The sequence below is a fragment of the Phyllobates terribilis genome, unplaced genomic scaffold (assembly GCF_046119375.1).
Source record: "Phyllobates terribilis strain yellow unplaced genomic scaffold, ASM4611937v1 Scaffold_5__5_contigs__length_657084704, whole genome shotgun sequence".
NCBI classification, from domain to species: domain Eukaryota; kingdom Metazoa; phylum Chordata; class Amphibia; order Anura; family Dendrobatidae; genus Phyllobates; species Phyllobates terribilis.
Window position 1 is genome coordinate 416,112,929 of NW_027362765.1, and position 27,949 is coordinate 416,140,877.

Consider the following 27,949-nt stretch of genomic DNA (forward strand, 5'->3'; position numbering starts at 1 on the left):
GTACCATGCCTGGCCCATGTGCTTAACCTCGTTGTTCAGCGGTTTCTCAAATCCTACCCGGAGCTGCCTGATCTGCTTGTTAAAGTACGCCGCCTGTGTGCCCATTTTAGAAAGTCACCTACAGCTTCCGCCGCCCTTGCCGTGTTTCAGCAGCGTTTGCAGCTTCCAGCTCACAGACTGGTATGTGATGTCCCCACGAGTTGGAACTCTACACTGCAGATGTTGGGAAGGATTTGTGAGCAGAAGAGGGCAGTTGTTGAGTACCAGCATCAACAAGGCCGTCGGTATACAGTTCAGACTCCACACATATGACCTCATGAGTCGACATGGATGTCAGACATATGTACCATCCTCCAAAACTTGGAGGACTCCACCAAGATGGTGAGCGGCGATGACGCCATAATTAGCATCGCCATCCCGCTTCTCTGTCTTCTGAAATGCTCTCTGCTCACAATCAAAGAGGATGCATTGCAGGAGGAGCACGATGAGATGGAGCAAGGAACCATACAGGGTGATTACACACCGCCCAGCCTCATCTCATCCCAACGTGGATTGGGTGACAATAAGGAAGAGGAGGAGGAGGAAGAACAGGAGCTAGTTTCATGCGCTATAGACGGTACTACCTGCACAACTGTCATACCGTCTGTTCAGCGTGGATGGCCAGAGGACAGAGAGGAGGAGGAGGAGGAGAGCATGGTCAGTCATCCTCTTGGTGAGGACACGGAAGTTTTGCCTGTTAGCAGTCTGGCACGCATGGCTGAGTTTATGTTATGCTGCCTTTCCCATGACCCTCGCGTTCACAAAATTTTGGGTGACAGTCATTACTGGTTGGTGACACTTCTAGACAGATGCTACAAGGAGAACTTTATATCTCTTATTCCTGAGGCGGACATGTCTGCAAAAATGGGGCAGTACTAGAAGGCCCTTGTTGCGGAACTATTAAAAAAATTTCCATCTGAAAACGCTGGCGGCAGAGGTCACAGTTAATTTGGACAACCAAGGAGTACAGGCGAGAGAGACATAAATGCAATCCAGCAGAGGCAGGGGAACACTGTTAAAGTTCTGGGACAGTTTTCTCAGACCCTCCCATCGCACAGGCCTTGAGGTGCGGAGTACTCTCACAAGGAGTGTAAAGTTTGGGAAGATGCTGAGAGAGTACCTTGCCGAAGGTACCAACATCCTCCGTGATTCCTCTGTGCCTTTTAATTATTGGGTATCCAAGCTGGATACGTGGAATGAACAGGCTCTCTACGCCTTGGAGGTCCTGGGCTGCCTTTACGCTAGTGTTTTATCAGAGCGGGTTTTTAGTGTCACTGATGGAATTATAATTGATAAGCGCATCCGCCTGTCAACTGAAAATGCTGACAGGTTGACTCTTATAAAAATGGACAAGGGCTGGACTGGGCCAGACTTCTCAACACCACCGAATAATAGCAGCATAACATAAACTCAAATCCAGTGTCTTTTTTTGAGAGGTCTACTCCCATGCACATCTTCACACCCACACATGGGTATGCGCTTCCTGATTTTGGCTATTTGCACTTATCCTCCTCTTTCTCCTCATCCTCACCCACATAATTTTTTTAAAGGGTGTTTATGATGCCCGTAAAAAAAATGTTTTATACAGTATGTTCATGTATACCCCCAGGGGTAAATGTTTGTCAGCCCATGCACTTAGTGCATGGTCATTACAAGTATAGGAGGCCCGCTCCTTTCTAATGGGAACATTTTTTTATGAGGCACTCTAAGTGTCTTCCAAGGGACATTGGAGTGCCTCCCAATTTTTGGCAGCCCTTGCACTCACTTCATATTCAAACACTATGGGAGACCCTCTCATTTCTAATGGAAATTTGTCGTTACTGAGGCCCTACTCTATGTGTCTTTAAATTATTAGTGGGGTTTTTCCTAAATTTGGTCAGCAATTGGACTGACTGCGCACCGTATAACTGTATAGCAGGCTCTCTCCATTCTAATGGGAATTTGTCGTTTCTGTGGCCCTGCTCTATGTGTCTTTAAATTCTTAGTGGGGTTTTCCTTAAATTTGGTCAGCCATTGGACTCACTGCATACCCTATAACTGTATAGCAGACCCTCTCTTTTGTAATGGGAACATATTTTACTTGTTACTATGGCCCTGCTCTCTGTGTCTTTAAATTCTTAGTGCGGTTTTTCCTAAATTTTGTCTTCTGTTGGACTCACTGCATACCTTATAACTAGTGTTGAGCGATACCTTCCGATATCGGGAAATATCGGATCGGATTGGATCGGACCGATACCGAAAAAGTATCGGATATCGCCGATTCCGATACCGGAAACCAATGCAAGTCAATGGGACAGAAATATCGGAATGAAAATAAACCCTGTGTTTCCTTGTAGGTTAATTCTACATGAAGGAAAACAACTAAGAATAATGTAGAATGTATTGGGGGAGGTGGGGGAGACAATAAAGGCATAGAGGTTTAGCCCAATCAAATGGAATAGCAGGAATTAATATTTTTTTTAAGACGTTCTGAGTTACGCAAATATTGACTATGTTAAGTATTTTTATATTTTGTCAGATATTTATGTTTCACTACTTCCATGCTCTTCACCTTCTTTTTTACTTCTCCCACACTTTCTCCTTCATCATCCTCAGCATCTTTTTCATCCACTTCTTCTTCACGTTCTTCATCTTCTTCTTCTTCACCTTCTTCGTATTATTCTTTTTTTTTACATTCTTCATATTCTACTTCTTCATCTTCTTCATATTCTTCTTCTTCATCATATTCTTATTTGTGACAGGCATTCCTGTAGTTGTTATCTATAAAAGGTTGGACATTACACCTTTCGTTCTGCCCGTCACAAAAGATTTACAACAGGATTTGTCCGCGTTCAGTTTGGCCTGCAGCAGCAGGTCTTTTCCAGGGGCACCACGAGGAGGAACGGACTCACCCCCATACACTGCTTAGTCATCTTCTGCTTATAATTTAGATATTATCTTTTGCTCTGATTTTTAGTCTTATGCTTAATGTTCTTCAGCTTTTTGTTCTGCAGCTTCTTGTATTTCTGCTTCTTGGTTTTCTGTCCCTTGTTCTTCTGTATCTTGGTGCTTGTCTTCTCTTCTTTGTCCTCTTGGTCAACTTCTTCAGGGTCATCTTCTTGGTCTTCTTCGGGGTGGTCTTCAGGGTCCTCGTCTTCTTCGGGGTGGTCTTCAGGGTCCTCGTCTTCAGGGTCCTCGTCTTCGGGGTCATCGTCTTCTTCGGGTTGGTCTTCAGGGTCCTCGTCATCAGGGTCCTCGTCTTCAGGGTCCTCGTCAGGGAGATCCAGAGTGATTACCAAGAACCATTTCAAAAAGCTTGAACTTGGAAACGTAGCAGAAGGTACAAGAAGGCTGAGGAACTACCGAGGACCAGCTGACGGTACTGGAACCCGGATGGGTAGAAGAAGGTACAAGAGCCAATGGAACTACCGAGGACCAGCTGATGGTACTGGAACTCGGTTACTAAGCAGGAGGTACCTGTGCCAGAAAGCACTACTAAGGACCAGCAGACGTTGGTGGAACTTGGATACCGAGAAGGAGGCACCTAATCCAAAGGCACTGCCGAGAACCAGCTGACGGTACTGGAACCCGGAAGGGTAGCAGAAGGTACCCATGTAAAAAAAGTTTCAAGGCCGCGAGCCGGCCGCAGTTACCAAAACCCACAGTCCTACAGGGGGTGCTTGTCCTATTGGCACTATGGAACCAGCCTTCATTGCCAGATCCCGCAGCCCACATAGGAGTCACCTAAACTGCAGGCACCATAGAGTCGGCTAACCCGACCGCAACACGACAGGACAACGCATTGGAGGCAAAGTGACGTTGACACTACCCGGAAACAGCTGGCGTGCTGGAACCAGGCTGGGCAGGAGGGAGTACCCGTGCCAAAGACACTGCTGGGAAACAGCTGGCAGTGCTGGAGCCCAGGGTAAATACTAAAAACAGAGTGGAGCCAGAGGCGTAATTGGAGCAACTTTAAAATCTGTAGTAGTGTGAATGAGGACAAAACAGGAGAATTTGCCGGACACACAGCTGGGGATCAGCTGACGTTACTGAACCCCAATAACACTGGAGCAAGCGTTGACTGTGCAGACGGCACTTCTGAGCAGCAACTAACGGTATTGGAGCCCAGGGTAAATACAAAAAACAGAGGAGCCAGAGGTGTATTTGGAGGAGGTTTTAAATCAGTAGTACAGTGGATATGGACAAAGCAGGAGAAATTGCCGTCCGCACAGCAGGGGAACAGCTGACGTTACCGAACCCCAATAACACGGCAGCAAGTGTTGACTGTGCAGACGGCACTTCCGAGCGCCAACTGGCGGTGTTGGAGCTCAGGGATAATACTGAAAACAGATGAGCCAGAGGTGTAATTGGAGCAACTTTAAAATCTATAGTAGTGAGAATGTGGACAGAGCAGGAGAAATTGCCGTCCGCACAGCAGGGGAACAGCTGACGTTACTGAACCCCAATAACACAGCAGCAAATGTTGACTGTGCAGACGGCACTTCCGAGCGCCAACTGGCGGTGTTGGAGCTCAGGGATAATACTGAAAACAGAGGAGCCAGAGGTGTAATTGGAGCAACTTTAAAATCTATAGTAGTGAGAATGTGGACAGAGCAGGAGAAATTGCCGTCCGCACAGCAGGGGAACAGCTGACGTTACTGAACCCCAATAACACGGCAGCAAGTGTTGACTGTGCAGACGGCACTTCTGAGCGCCAACTGGCGGTGTTGGAGCTCAGGGATTACAGTTCAGGTGGTAGAAGCATGAGCAGAACAGGAGACCTGGATACTGTTGCCAACCAATTATTTATTCTGGAAGAGGACTGGCAAATTCATGAGAGATCCAGGCCTTGTTCATTTTGAGAAAAGTAACGTTATCGGAGGATAGTCGCATGCGACGGTCTGTTAGTACACCACCTGCGGCACTAAAGACGCGTTCCGATAATACACTAGCAGCAGGGCAAGCTAGCACCTCCAATGCATACTGACTAAGCTCTGGCCATGTATCCAGCTTACAGACCCAAAACTTGAAGGGAGAAGAGCCGTCTGGGAGTACACTAAGAGGGCAAGACATGTAGTCTGTCACCATCTGACGAAAACGTTGCCTCCTGCTGACTGGAGACGTCTGTGATGGTGTAGACATTTGTGGCGGCGGGGACACAAAACTTTGCCACATTTCGGCCATACTGGCCTTGTGCTGAGGCCCTGCTTCTGCTCCCTCTTTGTGCAGAGCTTCCTCCACTGCCTCGACGCACTGAGCTGCTTTGTAAAGCACTAGCAGCACTGCTCTCGGTTGGAATGGAGAACATGATGGAATGCACCAGTGTGTCTTGGTACTCCCGCATTTTACGCTCCCGGTTCAACGGTGTTATAAGGCTTTGTAAGTTGTCCCAGTAGCGAGGATCTAGGAGGGTGGACACCCAATAATCAGCCGTGTTGAGAATGTGGGCGATGCGGCGGTCGTTTCTCAGGCACTGCAGCATGAAATCAACCATGTGCTGCAGACTGCCAACTGGCCAAGAAACGCTGTCCCCTGCTTGAGGCGTGATCTCTGCCTGCTCTGCATCACCCCAACCTCGCTCTAGATACTGACTACTAGAGCATTGTGTACCTCCCTCCTCTGGACAGATGTCTTCCTCATCCATTGACTCCTCCTCATCCTCCTCACAAAGTGTCCCCTGCCTAGGCCTTTGTGAGGAACCGCGTTGCGCAGACTGTAGAGAAGCAGATGGCATTTGTGACTCCTCATCCTCCACCTCTTCCAAAACCTCGTCCCTTAGTGCTTGCAGTGTTTTTTCAAGCAGGCAGATAAGGGGGATAGTCATGCTGACTAATGCATCATCTGCACTCGCCATCCGCGTGGAATAATCGAAGGCACGCAAAACGTGGCAAATGTCCTTCATAGAGGCCCACTCAGTGGTGGTGAAGTATGAACGGTGCGCACTGCGACTTGTTTGCGCCTGCTGCAGCTGGTACTCCATTACTGCTGCCTGCTGCTCACACAACCTCTCCAACATATGTAACGTTGAATTCCACCTGGTGGGTAGGTCACATATGATGCGATGTTCCGAAAGACGTAATCGGCGCTGCAGAGCTGCAATGCGTGATCTTGCATTGCTGGAACGCCGCAAGTGAGCGCACTCTATGCGGACCTTGTGAAGCAGTGCATCAAGATCCGGATAGTCCCTCAAAAAACTCTGCACGACCAAGTTGAGCACATATGCCAAACATGGGATGTGAGTGAGGTTGCCTAGGCCCGGAGCTGCCACCAGATTTCGGCCATTGTCACACACTACCATGCCTGGCTGGAGATTTGCTGGCACAAACCACACGTCGCTCTGCTGCTTGATGGCATTCCAGAGCTCCTGCGCTGTGTGGCTTCGATTCCCCAAAGAAATTAATTTTAATACGGCCTGTTGACGTTTGGCCACGGCTGTGCTCATATTGGTCATCATAACAGGTAACCGTTCACGGGTCGATGTGGAGGTAGACCGTGACGGCTCCTGCAGCGCTGATTCAGAGGAACTGGAGTATGAGGAGGAGTCAATGTGTACAGACTGGATTCCTGCAATCCTTGGAGTTGGCAGAACACGTACAGCGCCACTCTCAAGATCTGTACCCGGCTCCACAACATTTACCCAATGGGCAGTGTGGGAAAGGTATCGTCCCTGTCCATGCTTACTGGTCCATGCATCGGTGGTCAGGTGGACCTTGCTACTGACGGTGTTTTGTAGCGCATGTTTAATTTTTCCCTCCACATGATGTTGCAGGGCAGGGATGGCTTGCCTGCTGAAATAAAAGCGGCTGGGCACGTTGTATTGTGGGACTGCCAATGCCATAAAGTTACGGAATGTGTCAGTCTCCACCAGCCTGAATGATAGCATTTCAAGGGCCAGTAGTTTAGCAATGCCAGCATTCAGAGCCTGTGCTCGGGGGTGGTTTGCCGAGTATGGGCGCCTTTTCTCCCATGCCTGTGCTAACGATGGCTGTAGACTGGCCTGGGAGTGTGAGGATGACTGGGAAAGTGGTGCTGTGGGTGGAATTATACTGTGTCTCTGTACAACAGTGCCAGAGATTCTTCCATGGCGATCCTGTGAGGAAGCCGAACCAGCTGTGTGTGAGCTGGAGGAAGAGGCTACAACATGAGCTGAAGAGGTGGTAGGTGGCGCTGTAGGTTGGCCTAGGTCTTCAGTGTGTTTTTGTAACTCCACCATGTGCTTGGTCCGCACATGTTTCCACATATTTGTGGTATTGAGGTTGCTGACACTTTTCCCTCTTTTCACCTTCTGATTACACAGCTTGCATTTGACAAAGCAAATTTCATCTGCAACTGTGTCAAAAAAGGACCAGGCACTGCAAGTCTTGGGAGCGCCCGCTTTGGATTTTGGAAGAGCCATGCTCCTAATGGGTGCCGAAGTGGAGGCTACAGGCAACCAAGTCTGCCCCCTCCCTCTCCCTCCTTTTTGGGCTGTTCGGGGAATCTCTTCCTCAGAGCTGCTCCCACCACCTTCCTGTCCCTCACGCCATGATGGGTCAAGGACCTCATCATCTACACCACCCTCTTCAAACAACTGCTTCTCCTGGGTAGTCTCGACAGCACAGTACGCACCAGAAAGTGGCACCTGAGTCTCATCATCAGATGCGTACTGAGGTGTGCTGCTGACCATAGGCACCCGCCTCTTCAGAATCAGAGAGACAAAACGGTTGCGCATCACTGCATACTACCTCTTCTTCAAATTCTCGAATTCTGCTTGGCTGGCCCCCTCTTTCCAAGCCAAGAGATTCAGAGAACAGAAGTAGAGATGGCTCCTGTCCAGAGCTCTCTGACTGCCTGGGCAATTTGGCAGGTGGTGAAGAGACAGATGGGTGCTCTTCAGTGCTCAGGACCTGAGAGGATCTGGAACTAATTGAAGTCGATGCGTTAGCTGCCATCCATCCGACAACAGCTTCAATTTGGTCCTCCCGCAGCAGTGGGGTACGGCTAGCTCCTACAAAGCTGCGCATAAAGGACTGTTCCCTGGTAAAACTGGGGGATGCTGAGTCACTGGTGCCCGCAGCAGGCACAGAATCCCCACGTCCTCTCCCTGCAGGCACAGAATCCTCACGTCCTCTCCCTGCAGAAACTCCACGCCCACGCCCACGCCCACGACCACATGCCTTACTCCCTGCCTTCTTCATCTTGGTAGACTGATAAAGATAGGCAGAAAAGTACTAAGGGCTTAGTGTGCTTATTCCTGAACAGCTGCTAACAGGTATAAGAAACACTAATTTTATAAAGTGTGGACTAGACTTTAATATGAGCTAATGTGGCCTACACAACTGTAAAGTGGAGTGTTTGGTGAACTTTATTTAGGTTTTTTTGTCACAAAAAGACACTGGATGTGCCTAAAGATGTAATAACGATAGTACACAAACTTTTTGTAGCTATTACAATGTAGGAGGGTAACCTACAATGCAATAGATGAGGCTACAAAAAATAGGCTAATACTAATCTGGCTGGGGCTGCAGGGCCCAATGCTGCAGAAAGGCTCCTCTAACTACTCCTATATAGTGTGTTTGGAACCAATTTAGCTGAATACGGATGGAACCACCACACTAATAGGAGAAATCAGGAAAAATTATGAATTGGCAAAAAAGGACAATGTATGAGGCAGTGACACACACTGAGTGCACTACAACCAGACGTGGTTGAAGCACACACTACAGGGTGAGCTGCACTCACACACCAGACCTTGCAGACAGCGGTGAACAGTACAGATGCAGAGCACTGTGCACTAGCGCTGTAAGACCAAAAAAATTTCTCTATCTACTCCTATATAGTGTGTTTGGAACCAACTTAGCTGAATACGGATGGAACCACCACACTAATAGGAGATATCAGGAAAAATTATGAATTGGCAAAAAAGGACAATGTATGAGGCAGTGACACACACTGAGTGCACTACAACCAGACGTGGCTGAAGCACACACTACAGGGTGAGCTGCACTCACACACAGAGACCTTGCAGAAAGCGGTGAACAGCACAGAAAACTAGCACTGCAAGGCACAGCGATTTATAAAGTAGCTTGGGTAAAGCAGAATAGACCAAATAGGTAGCTAAAACTGTCCCTCAGAACAACAGCGTCCTATCCCTAACTGAATTCACAGCAGAGTGAGCTCAAAATGGCGGCGGCGGCTTTTATAGTGCATCATGACATCATTTCAGCAGCCAATCACAGCCATGCCATTAGTTAAGATGCCTACATGCCTAACAGGATGTGCCCACACTTCTTAGGATCCTCATTGGCTGAATAAAATGAAAATGGCTCATTGCATTATGGGAATTTCCGATTCCGGTATACGATATTGCAAAAGTATCGGAATTAAGTATCGGAAGTCCGATACCGCGAATATCGGCCCATACCCGATATTTCGGTATCGAAATGCTCAACACTACTTATAACTGTATAGCAGACCCTCTCCTTTATAATTTGAACATGTCGTACTTCTTACTGTGGCCCTGCTCTATGTGTCTTTAAATTCTTAGTGGGGTTTTTCCTAAAATTGGTCAGTCGTTGGATTCACTGCATACCCTATAACTGTATAGCAGACCCTCTCCTTTCTAATGGGAATTTGTCATTACTGTGGCCCTGTTTTATGTGTCTTTAAATTTTTAGTGGGGTTTTTCCTAAAATTGGTCAGCCGTTGGACTCACTGCATACCCTATAACTGTATAGCAGACCCTCTCTTTTCTAATGGGAACATGTCGTACTTGTTACTGTGGCCCTGCTCCATGTGTCTTTAAATTCTTAGTGGGGTTTTTCCTAAAATTGGTCACCCATTGGACTCACCGCATACCCTATAACTGTATAGCAGACCCTCTCCTTTCTAATGGGAACATGTCGTACTTGTTACTGTGGCCCTGTTCCATGTGTCTTTAAATTCTTAGTGGGGTTTTTCCTAAAATTGGTCACCCATTGGACTCACGGCATACCCTATAATTGTATAGCAGATCCTCTCCTTTCTAATGGGAGCATGTCGTACTTGTTACTTTGGCCCTGCTCTATGTGTCTTTAAATTCTTAGTGGGGTTTTTCCTAAATTTGGTCAGCCGTTGGACTCACTGCATACCCTATAATTGTATAGCAGACCCTCTCCTTTCTAATGGGAATTTGTCATTACTGTGGCCCTGTTTTATGTGTCTTTAAATTCTTAGTGGTTTTTTTCCTAAATTTGGTTAGTTGTTGGAATCACTGCATACCCTATAACTCTATAGCAGACCCTCTCCTTTCTAATGGGAACAAGTCGTACTTGTTACTGTGGCCCTGCTCTATGTGTCTTTAAATTCTTAGTGGGGTTTTTCCTAAAATTGGTCAGCCGTTGGCCTCACTGCATACCCTATAACTATATAGCAGACTCTCTCCTTTCTAATGGTAATTTGTCGTTACTGTGGCCCTGCTCTATGTGTCTTTAAATTCTTAGTGGGGTTTTTCCTTAAATTGGTCAGCCGTTAATGACTCGCCCCCAGAGCTGTGGGGTACTCGGCAGCCGTGCCTCTGGATGCCGGTGGGGGGTGTCACGGTGGCTGGCCCGGTCCGTGGCCCAGGGCGGTCACCAAAAAGGGGATTATTTATAGGGGATTTGTAAAGTGTTCGTGACGCCACCTGTGGAATGTGGCTAAAGATAGCCGCCGCTGCGGAGCAGTCCTCTGAGGCAGATGTTAGGGCAGCTTATGATGGAATGGCTCCCCACAGGTGGAGTGGGCCTCAGGGCAGCGTGGGGTAATGGATGGTGGTACAGGTGAGAGACAGCCAGGACGGGTCAGGGAGAAATGACGGACACTCACACGGGGGTTCACTTCGGTACCTTTACTGGTGTAGTTGCAGGTATGGTCCAGGGTACTCAGTATGCAGGGTGCACTTCTGGACTCTCCCCAGTGAGCGGGTATAGGGCCTCCTGATCCATTGCTTCCACTTGTTAAGCTTCTGACCTGCCTGGAGCTAGGCCTGGCTTAATTACTGTCTCTCTCTCTTGCACCTGCTGACCCGATGATAGGGCCTTCTTTTGGAGATCACTCTCCCTGGATGCTGGGGCCTCCGTGACTCCTAGCCCTAGTACTGTAGTCAGCATTGGTCGACCTGGGACTTGTAGTCCTCCAGGTGTCCGGTGGTCCCTACTGGGTATAAAGTGACCCTGTAGGCGCGGACCCGGTGTCCGGTGTATCGTTCGGGGTGAGCCTGGTACGCTCCTCTGCCCCCTCAACTCCTTTCTCCTTTCCTCTTTGCCATCAGCCACACTCAGGGCCCTCACTAGGCTTCAGTGCGTGCTGTAGGCCTAAACTTGCCTCACACAGCAGCCTGCGTGCTGCTCTCTCGCTGAGCACACTAAACTCTAAACTGAAACTCAACTGAGCTTCCTGGCTCCACCCTCCATATATATATCCCTAACGTGCTCCCTCTGCTGGTCTGAGGTGGTAGGGTGGGGGTGTGTGAATGTGTGAGGGCCTCTTGTGGAGAAGTCCATCCATGCACCCTACTGGGTTCTTTGGCACCTGTGCGTAGCAGGGCGCCACATTAGACTCACTGCATACCCTATAACTGTATAGCAGACCCTCTCCTTTCTAATGGTAACATGTTGTACTTGTTACTGTGGCCCTGTTCTATGTGTCTTTAAATTCTTAGTGGGGTTTTTCCTAAAATTGGTCAGCCAGTGGACTCTCTGTATACCCTATAACTGTATAGCAGACTCTCTTCATTCTAATGGGAATTTGTCGTTTCTGTGGCTCTGCTCTATGTGTCTTTAAATTCTTAGTGGGGTTTTCCTTAAATTTGGTCAGCTGTTGGACTCACTGCATACCCTATAACTGTATAGCAGACCCTTTGTTTTGTAATGGGAACATATTTTACTTGTTACTATGGCCCTGCTCTCTGTGTCTTTAAATTCTTAGTGGGGTTTTTCCTCAAATTGGTCACCCGTTGGACTCATGGCATACCCTATAAATGTATAGCAGACCCTCTCCTTTCTAATGGGAACATGTCGTACTTGTTACTTTGGCCCTGCTCTCTGTATCATTAAATTCTTAGTGGGGTTTTTCCTAAATTTGGTCAGCCGTTGGACTCACTGCATACCCTATAATTGTATAGCAGACCCTCTCCTTTCTAATGGGAACATGTCGTACTTGTTACTGTGGCCCTGTTCTATGTGTCTTTAAATTTTTAGTGGGCTTTTTCCTAAAATTGGTCAGCTGGTGGACTCTCTGCATACCCTATAACTGTATAGCAGACTCTCTCCATTCTAATGGGAATTTGTCGTTACTGTGGCCCTACTCTATGTGTCTTTAAATTCTTAGTGGGGTTTTCCTTAAATTTGGTCTGCCGCTGGACTCACTGCATACCCTATAACTGTATAGCAGACCCGTTCCTTTTAATGGGAACATTTTTTACTTGTTATTATGGCCCTGCTCTATGTGTCTTTAAATTCTTAGTGGGGTTTTTCCTAAATTTTGTCATCCGTTGGACTCACTGCATACCTTATAACTGTATAGCAGACCCTCTGCTTTCTAATTTGAACATGTCATACTTCTTACTGTGGCCCTGCTCTATGTGTCTTTAAATTCTTAGTGGGTTTTTTCCTAAAATTGGTCAGCCGTTGGACTCACTGCATACTATATAACTGTATAGCAGACTCTCTCCTTTCTAATGGGAATTTGTCATTACTGTGGCAATGCTCTATGTGTCTTTAAATTCTTAGTGGGATTTTTCCTAAAAATGGTCAGCCGTTGGACTCACTGCATACCCTATAACTGTATTGCAGACTTTCTCCTTTCTAATGGGAATTTGTCGTTACTGTGGCCCTAGTCTATGTGTCTTTAAATTCTTAGTGGGGTTTTTGCTAAATTTGGTCAGCCGTTGGACTCACTGCATACCCTATAACTGTATAGCAGACCCTCTCCTTTCTAATGGGAACATGTCGTACTTGTTACTGTGGCCCTGCTCTATGTGTCTTTAAATTCTTAGTGGGGATTTTCCCAAATTTTGGCAGCCCTTTCTGCCACAACATGGGCATTAAAACTATAGGAAGCCCTTTCCTTCATAATGGGAATTTTTTTTTTACTGAGACCCTTCTCTATGTCTCTTCAAAGGGGTATTGGGTTGCGTCCAAATTTTTGACAGCCCTTGTAGTCACTGCATACGCAATAACAGTATAGGAGATCCACTTGTTAATAATGTGAACAACAAAGCATAGCCAGCTGATGGCTCTCTGACAATAGCGAGGGCTGACTGTTGGCCTTTTAAGAATAGTAAACGCCGTCTGATGGCCATATAAAAATAGGCTTTATAACTTTCAGAGTCCCTCCATTATACATAAAACAGAATGTGTCTAATGATGTGTCACACACCACATTGCCAGATAAGGTTGTAAAATGTTAAAATGACATTTCCTGGTGAATGCATTTGTCTTAAAAATGACGTAAAAAAAAACAAAACAAAAGGATCTTTCTTTAGTATAAAAAATAGCATCACCAATTTATCCTCAATGTAATCACATTGTTCAGCGCCTGCACCTCCTCCTCCATCTCTGAAATGACCACATCAGTCACAAGCTAACAGCACTGCACCATTGCCTTGGCCAAGCGGCAACAGGCAGTGCTGAAGATAACATTCTTAATGCTTAGGTGACAAACCGCCCAGCGCTGAAGTGTTGTTGAAAACTGTAACACAGCAGTCTGAGCTGTGGTTCTCACCGCTGAACATACAGCCAGGCATGGTCGTGTGTGACGGAGAAATGACAGCCGGAGTAGATATGGTTTACCTCTATGCCAATCCTTTCACCGAGCTAAAGAATATGACTGTGTTGAAATACAACTCCCACTGAGCTGTTTCAGATTGAAAAACATTGTGCCCACCAGAGGATTTGATTCTGAGGGCTCACCTTTCTCTCCCGCTCAAGAGCCCCATAGCAGCTGCAAAGTTAGCGCTATCATGAACTCTCCTGAGGTAGAAGCCAGGGCACACCAGAGGATTCTCTGGTGGGACCGTCCAACCCTGCCGAGAAGCAGTCCTGGCTAAGATTGTGGACAGCTTCCGTCTCCACGAGCCTAATAGGCACATTTCAAGTGCAAGCAGCTGCCCAGAAATCTGGCAGTTTAGAATTGCGGCCTGTGGGTGGTTGGGTGGCTGGCTACATACTTGTGCTTGCATTCCAAGAAACAGAAAACTATGCAGATGGTGATCTCTATCATCATCATGGCCTCACCTCAGCACTATGAACTCTCCTGAAGGAGTAGCCAGGGCCCATCGGAGGAGTCTCCGGTTTTCTGGTGGGTCTGTCCATCCCTGCCGAGAAGCAGTCCTGGCTAAGAAAAGTGTGGGGGAAGGTTCCCGGACACTATGGCTGCTTTTTTAATGTGGATCGGACGTGCTTATGCATGTTATTTCTCAAACCGCATTGCAGATCAGGCCATTGCCCAACTCTGTAGTCATGAAATTAAATGCGCAAAGAAAGATGTGTGTGTGTCAAAGCACCACCGACAAGTGCGAGCTGATGTTGGACGGGCTGCCATCGCTTCTGCAATAAGCTGCATTAGAGGACTTCCTGGGAGAAATGACACCCAGAGTAGATACGGTTTCCCTCTATGCCAGTCCTTTCACTGAGCTAAATACAACTCAGAAAAAAAAGCTGTGGACTGGCTCCATACCATCCCTTGCCACATTCACCTGTCCACATGTTTGTGGTTAGGCGGTCCTTCCCAGTAAGTGCACTGGGGAGGGCATGGGTAATGTTTTGGGACCCGTGCTTGTGGAAGGCGGAGACGATACCGGGAGAAATAGTGGCGGCTGGGGACCGAGTATGGACACCTGGCTGCCGCCGGCATGAGGTTCTGAAAAGCTTCCTTCTCCACGAGCCTAAAAGGTCACATTTCAAGTGAAAGCAGCTTTAGAGGCCTTCCTGGGAGAAATAACAGCTGGGTAGATATGGTTTCCCAAGTCCTTTCACCAAGCTAAAGAATATGGCTGTGGTGAAATACAACTCAGCAAAAAAAGCTGTGGACTTGCTCCGTACCGTCCCTGGCCACATTCACCTGTCCACTCGTTTGTGGTTAGGCGGTCCTTCCCAGTAAGTGTACTGGAGATACGGGCAATGTTGTGGGACCCGTGCCTGTGGAAGGCGCAGACGATACCGGGAAAAATAGTGGCGGCTGGGGACCGAGTATGGATACCCGGTCGCCACCGCCATAAGAATGTTGACAGCTTCCGCCTCCATGAGCCTACAAGGTCACATTTCAAGTGCAAGCAGCTGCCCAGAAATCTGGCAGTTTAGTATTGCTGCCTGTGTGTGGGCGGGTGGGCGGCTGGCTGCATACTTGCGCTTGCATTCCAAGTAACAGAAAACTAAGCAGATGGTGATCTCTATCATCATCATGGCCTCACCTCGGCACTATGAACTCTCCTGAAGGAGAAGCCAGGGCCCACCGGAGGAGTCTCCGTTTTTTTGGTGGGTCCGTCCATCCCTGCCGAGAAGCAGTCCTGGCTAAGAAAAGTGTGGGGGAAGGTTCCCGGACACTCTATGGCTGCTTTTTTAATGTGGATCAGATGTGCTTATGCATGTTATTTCTCAAACCGCATTGCAGATCAGGCCATTGCCCAACTCTGTAGTCATGAAATTAAATGCACAAAGAAAGATGTGTGTGTGTCAAAGCACCACCGACAAGTGCGAGTTGATGTTGGATGGGCTGCCATTGCTTCTGCAACAAGTTGCATTATAGGACTTCCTGGGAGAAATGACACAAAGAGTAGATGTGGTTTCCGTCTATGCCAGTCCTTTCACCGAGCTAAATACAACTCAGCAAAAAAAGCTGTGGACTGCCTCTGTTCCATTCCTGGCCACATTAGCCTGTCCAGGTGTTTGTGGTTAGGCGGTCCTTCCCAGTAAGTGCACTGGGGAGGGCACGGGTAATGTTGTGGGACCCGTGCTTGTGGAAGGCGGAGACGATACCAGGAAAAATAGTGGTGACTGGAGACTGAGTATGGATACCCGGTCGCTGCCGCCATAAGATTGTTGACAGCTTCCTTCTCCACGAGCCTAAAAGGCCACATTTCAAGTGCAAGCAGCTGTCAAAAATTTGGCAGTATAGTATTGCAGCCTGTGTGCATTCCAAGGAATGGGATAGGGATAACTGAACGCTGCACTGGGACAAGGACGTGGACGGTGATTGTTGCAAGTCTGTAACGACAGGTGCATGGCGGGAGACATCTTCGCATGCTCCAAGGATCACTTATGATGGGCACACTTTTAGGCAGTGACCTGGGTGTCAGAAATGCTTCCAAAGGTCTTCCCCATGCTGTTCCCATGTCTTTTCAGCACTGTATGCATGAGTCTGATGATGTGTCACACACCACATGGCCAGATAAGGTTGTAAAATGTTAAAATGACATTTCCCAGTGAATTCATTTGTCGTGGTTGAAAGCAATGTAAAAGTGCAAAACCGCATCAAAAACGCTACGTGTGAACATAGCCCAAGGTGTGGAGGATTATTTTTGGTTTTGGTTATTTATTTTGCTTTATATGCAAGTCATTACCCTGGAAAGGATGTTCCTTAACATATTTCCCAGGAAAATCCATTTTGGTTTCTTTTTGCATGTTTTAATTTGAGTCCGTAAAAGTGGCGTAATACTCTGACAACTTTGTTGACAGCAGTGACCTAGGAGTCAGAAACGCTTCCAGGGGTCTTCCCCATGCTGATCCCATGTCATTTGAGCACTGTTCCCATCGATTTGGACAATTCTTAGGCCCTCTGCAGACCGCCAGGGGGAGATGCCTGAAAAATACTCGAGTTTCCCATAGACTTACATTGGGCTCGTTGCTCGGGTCAAGCACCCGAGTTTTCGAATTTGCTTGACACAAGCAACAAGTACCCGAGCATTTTAGGGCTCGCTCATCACTAGTTAGCGCGCAATTTGTACGGTCCCCAAAGAATGGTATAAGTACCCAAGTGGCCTTTGGCAGAAAAATGATTCCCCACCCCTAAGTCTGGAGCAATCAGGCATGTTTAAAACAATGCCGAGGAGGAAAGACATCAGCAATGATTTTAGAGAAACAATTGTTGATGCCCATTGATGGAGAGAGGATAATAAGGCCATTTGCAAACAATTTGGAGTACTTCATTCTACAGTAAGTGGAAAACATTCAAGACAGTTGATAATTTCCCAGAAATGGCTATCCTAGTAAATTTATCCCAAAGTCAGATTGTACAATGCTCAGAGAATTTAGAAAAAAAAAACTCAAGAGGGAAGGTACAAATTCCACAGGCCTTTGTAACAATCTGTCTTCACTAACTACAGATTTTAGCAGTGAATTGAGAATCTTGAGAAAAGAATGATCAATCCAGGAGGAAAAAGAAGCAGTTTCTTATTTTCATGTGTATTATTGATTTATGAAATAAAACTTGACGATTACTCTATAATAGCGTGCACAATATACAGATGAGCTCTATTACTCTGAAACAGAGCTCCAAATCCCTTGATTTGACTAACAGTCTAAAGGTTCCCAAAAGAGAAGGATTATCTTTAACCCTTTTCACAGCCTATGACATACTATTGCATCATATTACTGGTTGGGTGTATGGTGCAGGCTCAGGAGCTGAGCCAGTTCCACACAAGGCAGACAACGAAGCAGTAAATGGAACAGAGCTCAGTTCACCGCGATTATCTATTTAAATACCACAATCATTCTCTGACAGGAGTATTTAATGCTCACAAACTGGGGAAGAGAGATCCATCATTCATCGATGGCCTGCTGAAGGCCCCAGTGACTGCTATGATGATGCTCTATTGAAACCCAGCCTATGATTTTTATTATACATTTCAATATTATTGTACTGTGGTATATAGTATAATCAATCAGAGGTTCAGGTTTCTTAAGAGGACTAAAAAAAATATAAAAATATATATGAAAATTTGAATCACCTACCTTTACCGTCATTAAAAGTAAAGAAATAAAATCTATTAAAATATGACATTTGTTAACCTGATCTGTAAATGCTGTAAAGAGAAAAAAATCAAAACACCAGAATTGCCATTTTTTTCAGTCACCGCAACATCTAAAAGAAATATGCAAAAAGAAGCTAACAAAATATTGTACCTACCCCAAAATTATATTGATAAAAATATCAGCTCGCCACACAAGACATAGGCTCTTATGCAGCTCCGTTGATGGAAAAATGAAAACATTACGGGTCTCAGAATTAGGCAATACAAGCAAAATGTTATTTATATACAAATTTCTTTTCACCACTTAAAAAAGATAACTGTACAAGTTTGGCATCACGATAATTGTGCTGACTTGGAGAGTCATATTGCCAGGCCATTTTTACAGCACACTGAATGTTGTATCAAAAAAAAATTACAAAAAAAAAAAAGTCCTGGCTGAGAATATAGAAAAATGCAAGTTATGGCTCTTGGAAAAAGGGGAAAAATGAAAATTTGTCTTTGTCCTGAAACATGTCAGAAAATGTAATCATGGTGTTTTGTGTCTTCTAACCACTTTGAATTGTTAGATCAGAGAGACTGTGGTTCTCTGTTCAGATCTATGGACCTCTGTAGTCATTAATTTCCATACACTTCATGACTTCAACATTTACTTTGATAGTTTACTACATTAACACTGGACAGTGAGTTTATTTTAGTGAGAATTAAACTGTTAAGCTGGATTGAACATGTAATGAATAGCTGAACAACCCATGAGAAGGCACCATCATCTATAACTTGTGTCTTAATTTCTAGGTATACTTATGGAAAGCCGGTAGAAGGGTTAATCGATATTTCAGTGTGTGTACAAGAAACCTCTAATGTATGGTACTACCAATCCGAACATGACAGCAATGAAGAAGACACAAGTGACACAAATTGCATGAAAATTAAGGGAGCGAAGGTGCGGAAAAGTTTATTACAAAAACAAATTTGTTGGTTATTTTATATTTTCCTTTTAAGAGAATGTGCCGTCATAATAAGACCTATTTTTAATCAAATTTTTATCTTAAATCTACAACATTTTTTAAAAAAAAATTTTTTTTGCATAATTTATAGTTTAAAAACGTCAAAATCTTGCAATTTTCACACTAGTCACTAAGTCTAAACTGAAACACATTACTAGATTCATTCTACAGGTACATAGGCAGTTATAGACTTGCTCTGACTCGCTGACTTTTACAGGCGAGCTTTCTATGAAGGGATGGTGAGGATGTAGGTTGTGATCATCTCCCAATGCTAATGGTGGATCCTATGTTATTTACTCTATATACAGTCATGGCCAAAAGTTTGAGATACACCAATATTTGCTTCTTTAGTGTTTTTAGATCTTTTAGTCAGATATTTCTATGGTTTCTGAAGTACAATTATCAGCTTTTCATAGGTTTTTTCCTAGTTTTTATTGACAATTACATCAAGTTTTAGAAACACTCAGTACTTATAGTGTTGACTATGATTTTTCACGACTTCTGCCCTTCGCTGTGGCAGCTGAATATCAACTTCTGGGCCAAATCCTGACTGATTACTGCCCATTCTTTTCTAATCAGTGTTTGGAGTTTATCACATTTTCTCTGTTTTTATTTGTCCACCTGCTTTTTGAGAATTGACTGGTTCAGAAATTGATTGAAATCTGTAGAATTTCTTCGCCATAGACTAAAGTGTCAATGTTTTGTTCACCAAACCGTTTAGTTATCACTTTTGCCTTGTGACATAGTTTCCAACATGCTGGAATAAGCATTGTTCATCACCAAATTGCTCCTGGATCTTTGAGAGAAGTTGATCTTGGAGGAGGTTTAGATCCCATTCTTTATTCATGGCAGTGTTTTTAGGTAAAATTGTAAGTGAGCCTCCTCCATGGATGAAAAGCCCCCACACATGAATGGTCTCAGGATGCTTTACTGTTAGCATGACACAGGACTCATGGTAGCACTCACCTTTTCTTCTCTGGTTAGTCTTCATCTAGATGTTCCAAATAATCTGAAGGGGTCTTCATTAGAGAAACCAATAATTATGCAAAACAGGAATTGGACTGCAGAGGAATGAGATAAAGCTATTTTTTGTGATGATACCCCCTTCGGACTGTTTGGGACTTATGGAAGAATGATGGCTTGGAGAACAAAAAGGTGATAGGTAAAGTGTACAGGGAACCTAGAAAAAAATTATAGAACCTGACTACAGAGAAGATTGTTTGTAGTCAGGATTAGAAATGAGCTAATTTCCTGAAATTTGGTGTTCCATAAGTCTGAATTGGACAAAAAATTTGCTTTGGATTTGTCACAAATAAAACTGATGTTAACAAATATTGATAAGAGTACAAAAACAGTTATCATTGTGAAAGTTTACACCTTCAGAAAAAAATGTGAAGAAACATCCAGTTGGACTGCAAAACAGATTTAATATACTGCGCTCTAAAAGCAACAAACGTTAATATTTCGTCAATCAAGTGACGCAGCACAAAACAAAAAAGAGCAGCAGAATCAAGAGAGGTCAGGGATTTTTTGAGCAAGTGACAGGTCTTCTTAACTACTTCTGGATAGCCCATATACTCTAATTGTCCACATAGTCTACACTATGAACTGGAAGTTATAAAGGGCTTCAACCTACTTGGATCAATGATTACTCAAGATGCAGTAATGACACGGGAAGTCAACATGAGTATAGCTATGGGCAAATCAACATTGAAGTCACTGGACAAGATCTTCAAATTGAGGAATATTTCACTAGCACTGAAGACATGGCTTGAACATAGTTGGGTCTTTTCTGTGGTAACATATGGATGCGAAACCTGGACGATAAAGAAAAGACAGAAGAAGAATCTATGCCTTCGAAAAGTGGTGCTGGAGAAGGATGTTATCAATACCATAGATGGCAAGAAGAACAAATAAATCAATTTTGGAACAAATCAAGCCAGACATGTCATTTGAAGGAAGGACGATCCAACTACGACTTGCCTCCTTTGGACACATCATGTGAAGACAGCAATAACTGGAGAAGGACCTCATGGTTGCAAGAATAGAAAGGGAAGACCAGCAACTCAATAGCTTGATACTATCAAGATAACAGCGGAGAAGACCCTGGTGGACCTATCAAGGTTTGCACAAGATCTTCCTACAGATCGTTCATCAAATTGCCATGGGTCAAGATCGAACTAAAGGCCATTATAATAAAAATAAATAAGTCTACACTATGCTTTGCACTGTTCTAAGACGTCCATGCAGTGTAAGCAGCTTGCACAAGATTATGCAGCTGTAGGGATGGGAAATCGGCTGCCAGATTCTCCAGAGAGAAGATAAATATGATTTATTACCATGTTTACCTTCTTGTTCATTGTATTCACAAGATGAACCAGGACTTAAGAAGCAGTAACAGCGCTTCCTTCTGCTATGCAGCCAGAAGGCTAAAACTCACCTGGAACCTGTCTGGTATATTAACATGAAAAAAAGTATTAATATGTTAAAAAATAAATTAATTAAAGAAGCAAAGCTAAAAAAGCATAAGTAAATAAAACAAAACTAAATGGCCAGTCTGAATCGTTGTTTCTATCCTTGAACACAATTTTAAATATTTTTGCGGTCCTTTGTAGTCATAAAAAAAGAGGAAAAGATAGTTATGTATTTTCTCTTTGTCTTTACATTTTTTTTCCAATGTCAGCAAAAAAAAGTCAAATATAGCAAAGATAGAAAAAAAAATGTAGGAGTTAAAAGCGCATTTACAGAACCTGAAAATGAGCCTGAAACTTCACATTAGGAATTTCTGAATTGTTTTGCAATGTAGAAGATAGAATATAACAACCAAGCTCCTGTGATATATCCTGTTGATTAACATATATTTTTTATCTGTAGACTGACAGCAATGGATGTTTCTCTGGTGGTATTGGTCTTCAAACATTTAATTTCACAGCTACAGCATTCCATACTTTATTAAACATCAAAGCAAAACTGACAGAAGGCACCACAGGTAAGTGATGGGTGGGAAACCCTGCAACAGTGATGACATTTTTAACAATAACAATACCTGCACATAAAACTGAGTCTGTCACCACAAAAATTCATTTCAAATAACCTATACAGTGATATAGAAATGTAGCCCCTATAAATATACCCATGTAACATATAGTAACATACCCATTGGATAGTAACATACCCACGCTCAGTACCTAAGAAAATAAATTTTAATTGGAACGCAATTAATGAACCTTTGGTATGGCCAAGAGTTTTTTGCACAGTTACGAGATAGATAGATAGATAGATAGATAGATAGATAGATAGATAGATAGATAGATAGATAGATAGAGCAAAGCAGTTAGGTCCAGAAATATTTGGACAGTGACACAAGTTTTTGCATTTTAGCGATTTACCAAAACATATTCAAGATACAGTGATATAATGAATATGGGCTTAAAGTGCAGACTCTCAGCTTTAATTTCAGGTATTAACATTCTAATTGGAATAAGGGTTTAGGAATTACAGCTCTTTAATATGTAGCTGCCTCTTTTTAAAGGGACCAAAAGTAATTGGACAGTTATCTCAAAAGCCCTTTAATGGGCCACACTGGCTATTCCCTTAATCCATCATCATTTAAGCAGGTAAAAGGTATGGAGCTGATTCCAGGTATGACATTTACATTTGGAAGCTTTTGCTGTGAACCCGCAACAGACAAAGGTGCTCTCAATGGCAGAGAAACAGACCATTATTGGGCTGAAAAAGAGAAAATCAAACAAACAGCAGAAATGTTAGGAGTAGCTAAATCAACAGTTTGGTACATTCTGCAAAAAAGAATGCACCAGTGAGCTTGGAACTCAAAAAGGCCTGGACATCCACAAAAGACACCAGTGGTGGATGATCACAGAATTCTTCCAATGTTGAAGAAAAACCACTACACAACATCTACCCAAGTGAAGAATACACTCCAGGAAGTAGGTGTTTCAGTAGCTAAGTCTACCATAACGAGAAGACTTAATGAGAGCAAATATGGAAGGTTCGCCACAAAGTGCAAGCCACTAATCAACCTTTAAAAATAGAAATACCAGATTAAACTTAGCCAAAAAAAACATCTAAAGAAGCCAGTCCAGGTCTTGAAAAGCATTCTTTGGACAGATGAAACTATGATCAACCTGTACCAGAATGATGGGAAGAAGAAAGTATGGAGAAAGTTTGGAACGACTCATGATCCAAAGCACAGCACATTCTCTATAAAACAAGGTGGAGACAGTGTGATGGCATGGGCATGCATTGCTTCCAATGGCGATGGGTCACTAGTGTTTATTGATGATATGACTGAAGACAGAAGCAGCCGGATGAATACTGAAGTGTACAAGGCGATGTTTTCTGCTTAGATTCAACCAAATGCAGCAGGGTTGATTGTTTTGGGTCATTGTCCATCTGTGCTGTGAAGAGCTGTCCAAACTGCGAAAGCAACTTAAGGACCCTGGGATTTTCCATTTTTGCATTTTCGTTTTTTGCTCCCCTTGTTCCCAGAGCCATAGCATTTTTACTTTTTTCTCAATATGGCCATGTGAGGGCTTATTTTTTGCGGGACGAGTTGTACTTTTGAATGATGTTACTGGTTTTACCATATCGTTTACAGGAAAACGGGAAAAAAATTCCAAGTGAGGTGAAATTGCAAAAAAAGTGCAATACCACAGATGTTTTTTTGGCTTTTTTTTAAATCACGTTCACTGAATGCTAAAACTGACCTGCCATTCTTATTCTCCTGGTCATTATGAGTTTGTAGATACCAAACATGTATAGATTCTTTTTTATTTACCGTATTTTTCGGACCATAAGACGCACTTTTTTTCCCCAAAATTTTTTGGGGAAAAAGGGGTGCGTCTTATGGTCTGAAAGTAGTCAAAATATAGTTATTATGGTGCTTACTGTGGCGTGGCAGTGTGCGGCGGAGGCGGCAGTGATTGAGTTTGGTCGTACTGCAGGTAGCAGGTGGCAGGACAGGAAGAGGGATCACACACAGCAAAATCAGTGGCGCCACCATTAATGCACTATGCTGTGTTACACAGGAGTTAGTGGGCAGTCCCGGGCTAGATCACATGCTGCAGTGAGGATACAAAGGAGGCCCTGCCTAGAATATAAGACATATTTTCAGTTGTTTCACACTTTTTTTTTAACTATATAATTCCACATGTGTTAATTCATAGTTTGGATGCCTTCAGTGTGAATGTACAATTTTCATAGTCATGAAAATACAGAAAAATCTTTAAATGGGAAGGTGTGTCCAAACTTTTGGTCTGTACTGTATATATATATATATATATATATATATATATATATATATATATATATACATTTTTTGTTTACTTTTCATTGCTGTATGCTTTTCCTCCAGGTCCCGTAGCTGATATCTGTGACCTAAAGTCTTCTGTGAGCTTAAAGGGGTTTTCCATTGCCTTAGATTACCCCTCCAATGTATCCCCCTGGGGCCCCTAAGACTTTTTGTAAATACCTTCCGTTGCAGATAATGCCTGTTAGCGGCGCTATCACTGGCCGCTCACAGGCATCATGTGACCCCCGGCTGCAGCCGGCTCTGACATCCGCTGATGTCACGACAAGTGCTGGCAGTAGACGGGGGTCTTTGTCTTCCTGGTGTAAGGTGCCCCAGCGAGGTAGTCATGGGCGAGCTGTAGCCCCCTCTCACTCTGGCACCCTACAGACAATGCATGTCCTCCCTCTGGTGTGTTGCTGTGTATGTGGTGCTCTTCACTTACTTCAAGCCATCCGATCGTGGCTGTCTCCAGGCATTTCTCTTCTGGGACCAGGGCAGCAATAAATTCAGAGGACACGAGGTTCTTAACCAGAACTTGGACTTTACTTGGGGAAGAAAAAGAGGAATATGTACAATATTTACAGGCAGATATAATGGATAAGGCCCGACAGGTTATCATCTCTTTCACAGGCGCTGGTAACTCCTTCAGCCCTGGCTCCCTCTTTAAGTGAAGCATCTCTGTGACTCTAATCTCTGGCCCAAGAGACTCTTCTGTAACACTGACAGTGACCTGGATCTGATCTCTCCCCCACGTCTTAGCCTGGAGTCCTATTTGTCTTCCTCTGCTCCCTGCAGACTAGAAGTGCCCCGGGTTCTCACTACCTCTGATGAGCTTCTCCGGCCGGCTAACAGGACTCTTGCTCTTGCGTAAGGAGACTGTAACACTAGTGATCCCACTGTCTGAGGGTATGGAGCTCCCATCTACCCTAGCAGCCACTATAGTCAGGCTGCCTGAACGATTTATTGTCCAATCTCTTACTGAGTGACTCCTCCTGCTTTCTGGAAACTTAAGCAGGAATTTTCCTAAAGTGCCCACCCTCGGTGAGCTGTCATCACACAGCATTAACTCCTCACTGCCTGTAACCCTGCTAGCAGACTCAACCTGACATCTGCACCCAGAGCAGTGGCATCTTGTGGCTGTTTACAGGTACTGCAGCCCACAAGGAATTATGCCAGGAACAAGCTCTATGTTACTCAAGGCTTGATCAGGCACTAAGTTCCCCCTCTACTCTACTAACTGGACCACTAAAGCTAACCCCCTTAGCTTGGTCTACCACAGTTAGAGAGGTCTGACTTCAGGAACATTTCCTTTAACTATCTCAGTACAAAGGGAAGGCTACGCCCTTCCCCACTATTACACTGGTTCCACGGTGGATGCCAGGCAGTGGGCGGGGTTACCCCCCGCGTCACACCCGACATCCACCGCGCGCTCTGCCTCTCCCCATTCATTGGGAAAGTGTGCGGTGGATGATGGGTGTGACTCCCACAAACCAGCCGCCACCGCGGGGACACCAGCACTGAGTCACGCCTCACTTGTCGTGACGTCAGCGTGGGGTCACGTGATGCCTGTGAGCGGCCATCGATAGCGCCGCTCACAGGCATTATCTGCAACGGAAGGTATTTACAAAAAGTCTTAGGGGCCCTGGGGGGATACATTGGGGGAATAATATAAAGTAGTGTACAACTTCTTTAAGTTGCAGGTTGCTGCTTCTGTCCAGGAAGAATGATGTATTTGGCTAGCTTTATGTCCTCTTGAGCTCTCAGCGCAAGTGTTGGACAACTTGTGAATTCTTACCTTACGTGGCCGCTATCTTAGTTGGGGCACTAACTCCTTATTTTTTCCATACAAAAACCATCAAAAATTCCACCTGTTCAGTCAGCTAGTAGGGTGAAGCATTTCTCCATATATTGTGTTGCTGAAAAGACTAAGAGAAAAAAGATTTACATTATAAATCATAACAGAGTCTGCCATAGACCAAAATTATAGTAATGAACATCTCCAATGTCGCTAATTATAATACTTGGACAAAGTTTGCTTTCCTTCCCTCCAAAATATGTATTTATTGTTTTAGGTCATAGTGAAAAAGCATCAGCTGTTGTGCATGGCAAACAAAGCAAACCAATTGAATTTATGGAATGTAAAAATTATTACATTAGAGAATCTCCATATCATTGCAAGGTAAGGTAAAAACAAGAGAATAATTCTATATTTTAAGGGAGAGAAAATGCTTTACTTATGTGGTTATGATGTAATACAATATGCTCATTAATCTATGAAAAAGCCGTTAAAAATATGAGACGATCACATTGTGGAAATTCGTGACCTTGGAATCCTCTACAGATATCAAGAATAAAGGGATTTATAGCATTGTGAAACCCCTTTGCTATTGCTCAGAGCTAAATGTTACTATAAATCTGACTCATCAATCTGTGTGTAGCAGAGGCGATCAGACAATCCCAGCTTCTAGTCTCCCATGAAGACTATTGAAGCATGTTTAAAGTTAAAAAAAAAAAGTTTTTAAAAATGTAAACTTTTTAAAAAAAAAATTAAATCAACCACATTTCGCCCCATACAAAATAAAACATTAAAAAAAAATCACGCATACACATATTTGGTATCGCCGAGTTCAGAATCGCCTGATTTATCAAAATATAATAAGAATTAATCTGATCAGTAAACGGCATAACGAGAAAAAAAGTAAAAACACCAGAATTACGTTTGTTTGGTCGCCGTAACATAAAATGCAATAATAAGCGATCAAAGCATCATATCTACCCTAAAATGGTATCAATAGAAATGTCAGCTCGGCACGCAAAAAATCTCCCAGCCCCAGATCCCAAAAAATGGAGACGCTATGGACCTCGGAAAATGGCAATTTTTTTTTTTTTTTACATTTTAAATTTTGGTGAGCTGATTTTCTTTTTCTTTCTAATTAGGAATAAAACAATGATACAAAACTGATAAAGTAAAATATTTTTTTTTTTTTTTTAAAAAAAATAAAAATTTGATTTGTGCTTCCAAATTTTCAGACGCTTTAGGAGTATATATATTTTTGTGATCAGTATGTTTTTTTTATACTTTTTTGAGGTTGAGCACTGGCCTAAAAAAACAGCAATTTTGGCAGGATAAATCACAAAATAATTATGTCTGACTTTTATGAACGCAGTGATATCAATTATATTTTTTGCATTTTTTTAAATGCTTTTTTTATCCAATGGAAAAAAGTGTAACTTTATTTGAACTTTTATATTTTGTTTTTTTATATTTTCAAAAAGTTACTGGTAAAATTCACTGTAATACTTCTGTACTACAGTGATTTGTCCTAACAATTCTCTCCTATGCATCCCTGTTAACTCAGGAGCATACATTAGGCCACCATTTGTCAGGAAAACCCATAGGTCCCCTGCAATTACATCCTGGGGATTGGGGATGGAAGGGTAAACAGTTTAATCACTGTCTAACCACTTAGATGACATGGTTACTATTTACTTAATAGGTTAAACCAGGGCCAGACTGATATTTGAAAGCCACTCTAGCACACAAACCACACCAGACCACTTTTACAATATGCCCCCCATGCAGAAAAACAGCGTTGTGCAATACACCCTTCAGAAAATCTTTAAGTTCTGTCAACTTTCCTGATGTGT

The 27,949-nt window shown here is 43.9% G+C and overlaps 1 protein-coding gene across 1 annotated transcript in view; it reads left to right on the top strand.

Annotated features, from left to right (window-relative positions):
- LOC141273398 (alpha-2-macroglobulin-like protein 1) overlaps positions 1-27,949 on the top strand; it is a 196,128-nt gene that overhangs the window by 32,929 nt on the left and 135,250 nt on the right. The window contains exons 8-10 of the mRNA XM_073685168.1: positions 18,779-18,926; positions 21,865-21,979; positions 26,374-26,480. Coding sequence (XP_073541269.1) covers positions 18,779-18,926; positions 21,865-21,979; positions 26,374-26,480 — 370 coding nt within the window. The remainder of the gene's footprint in view (positions 1-18,778; positions 18,927-21,864; positions 21,980-26,373; positions 26,481-27,949) is intronic.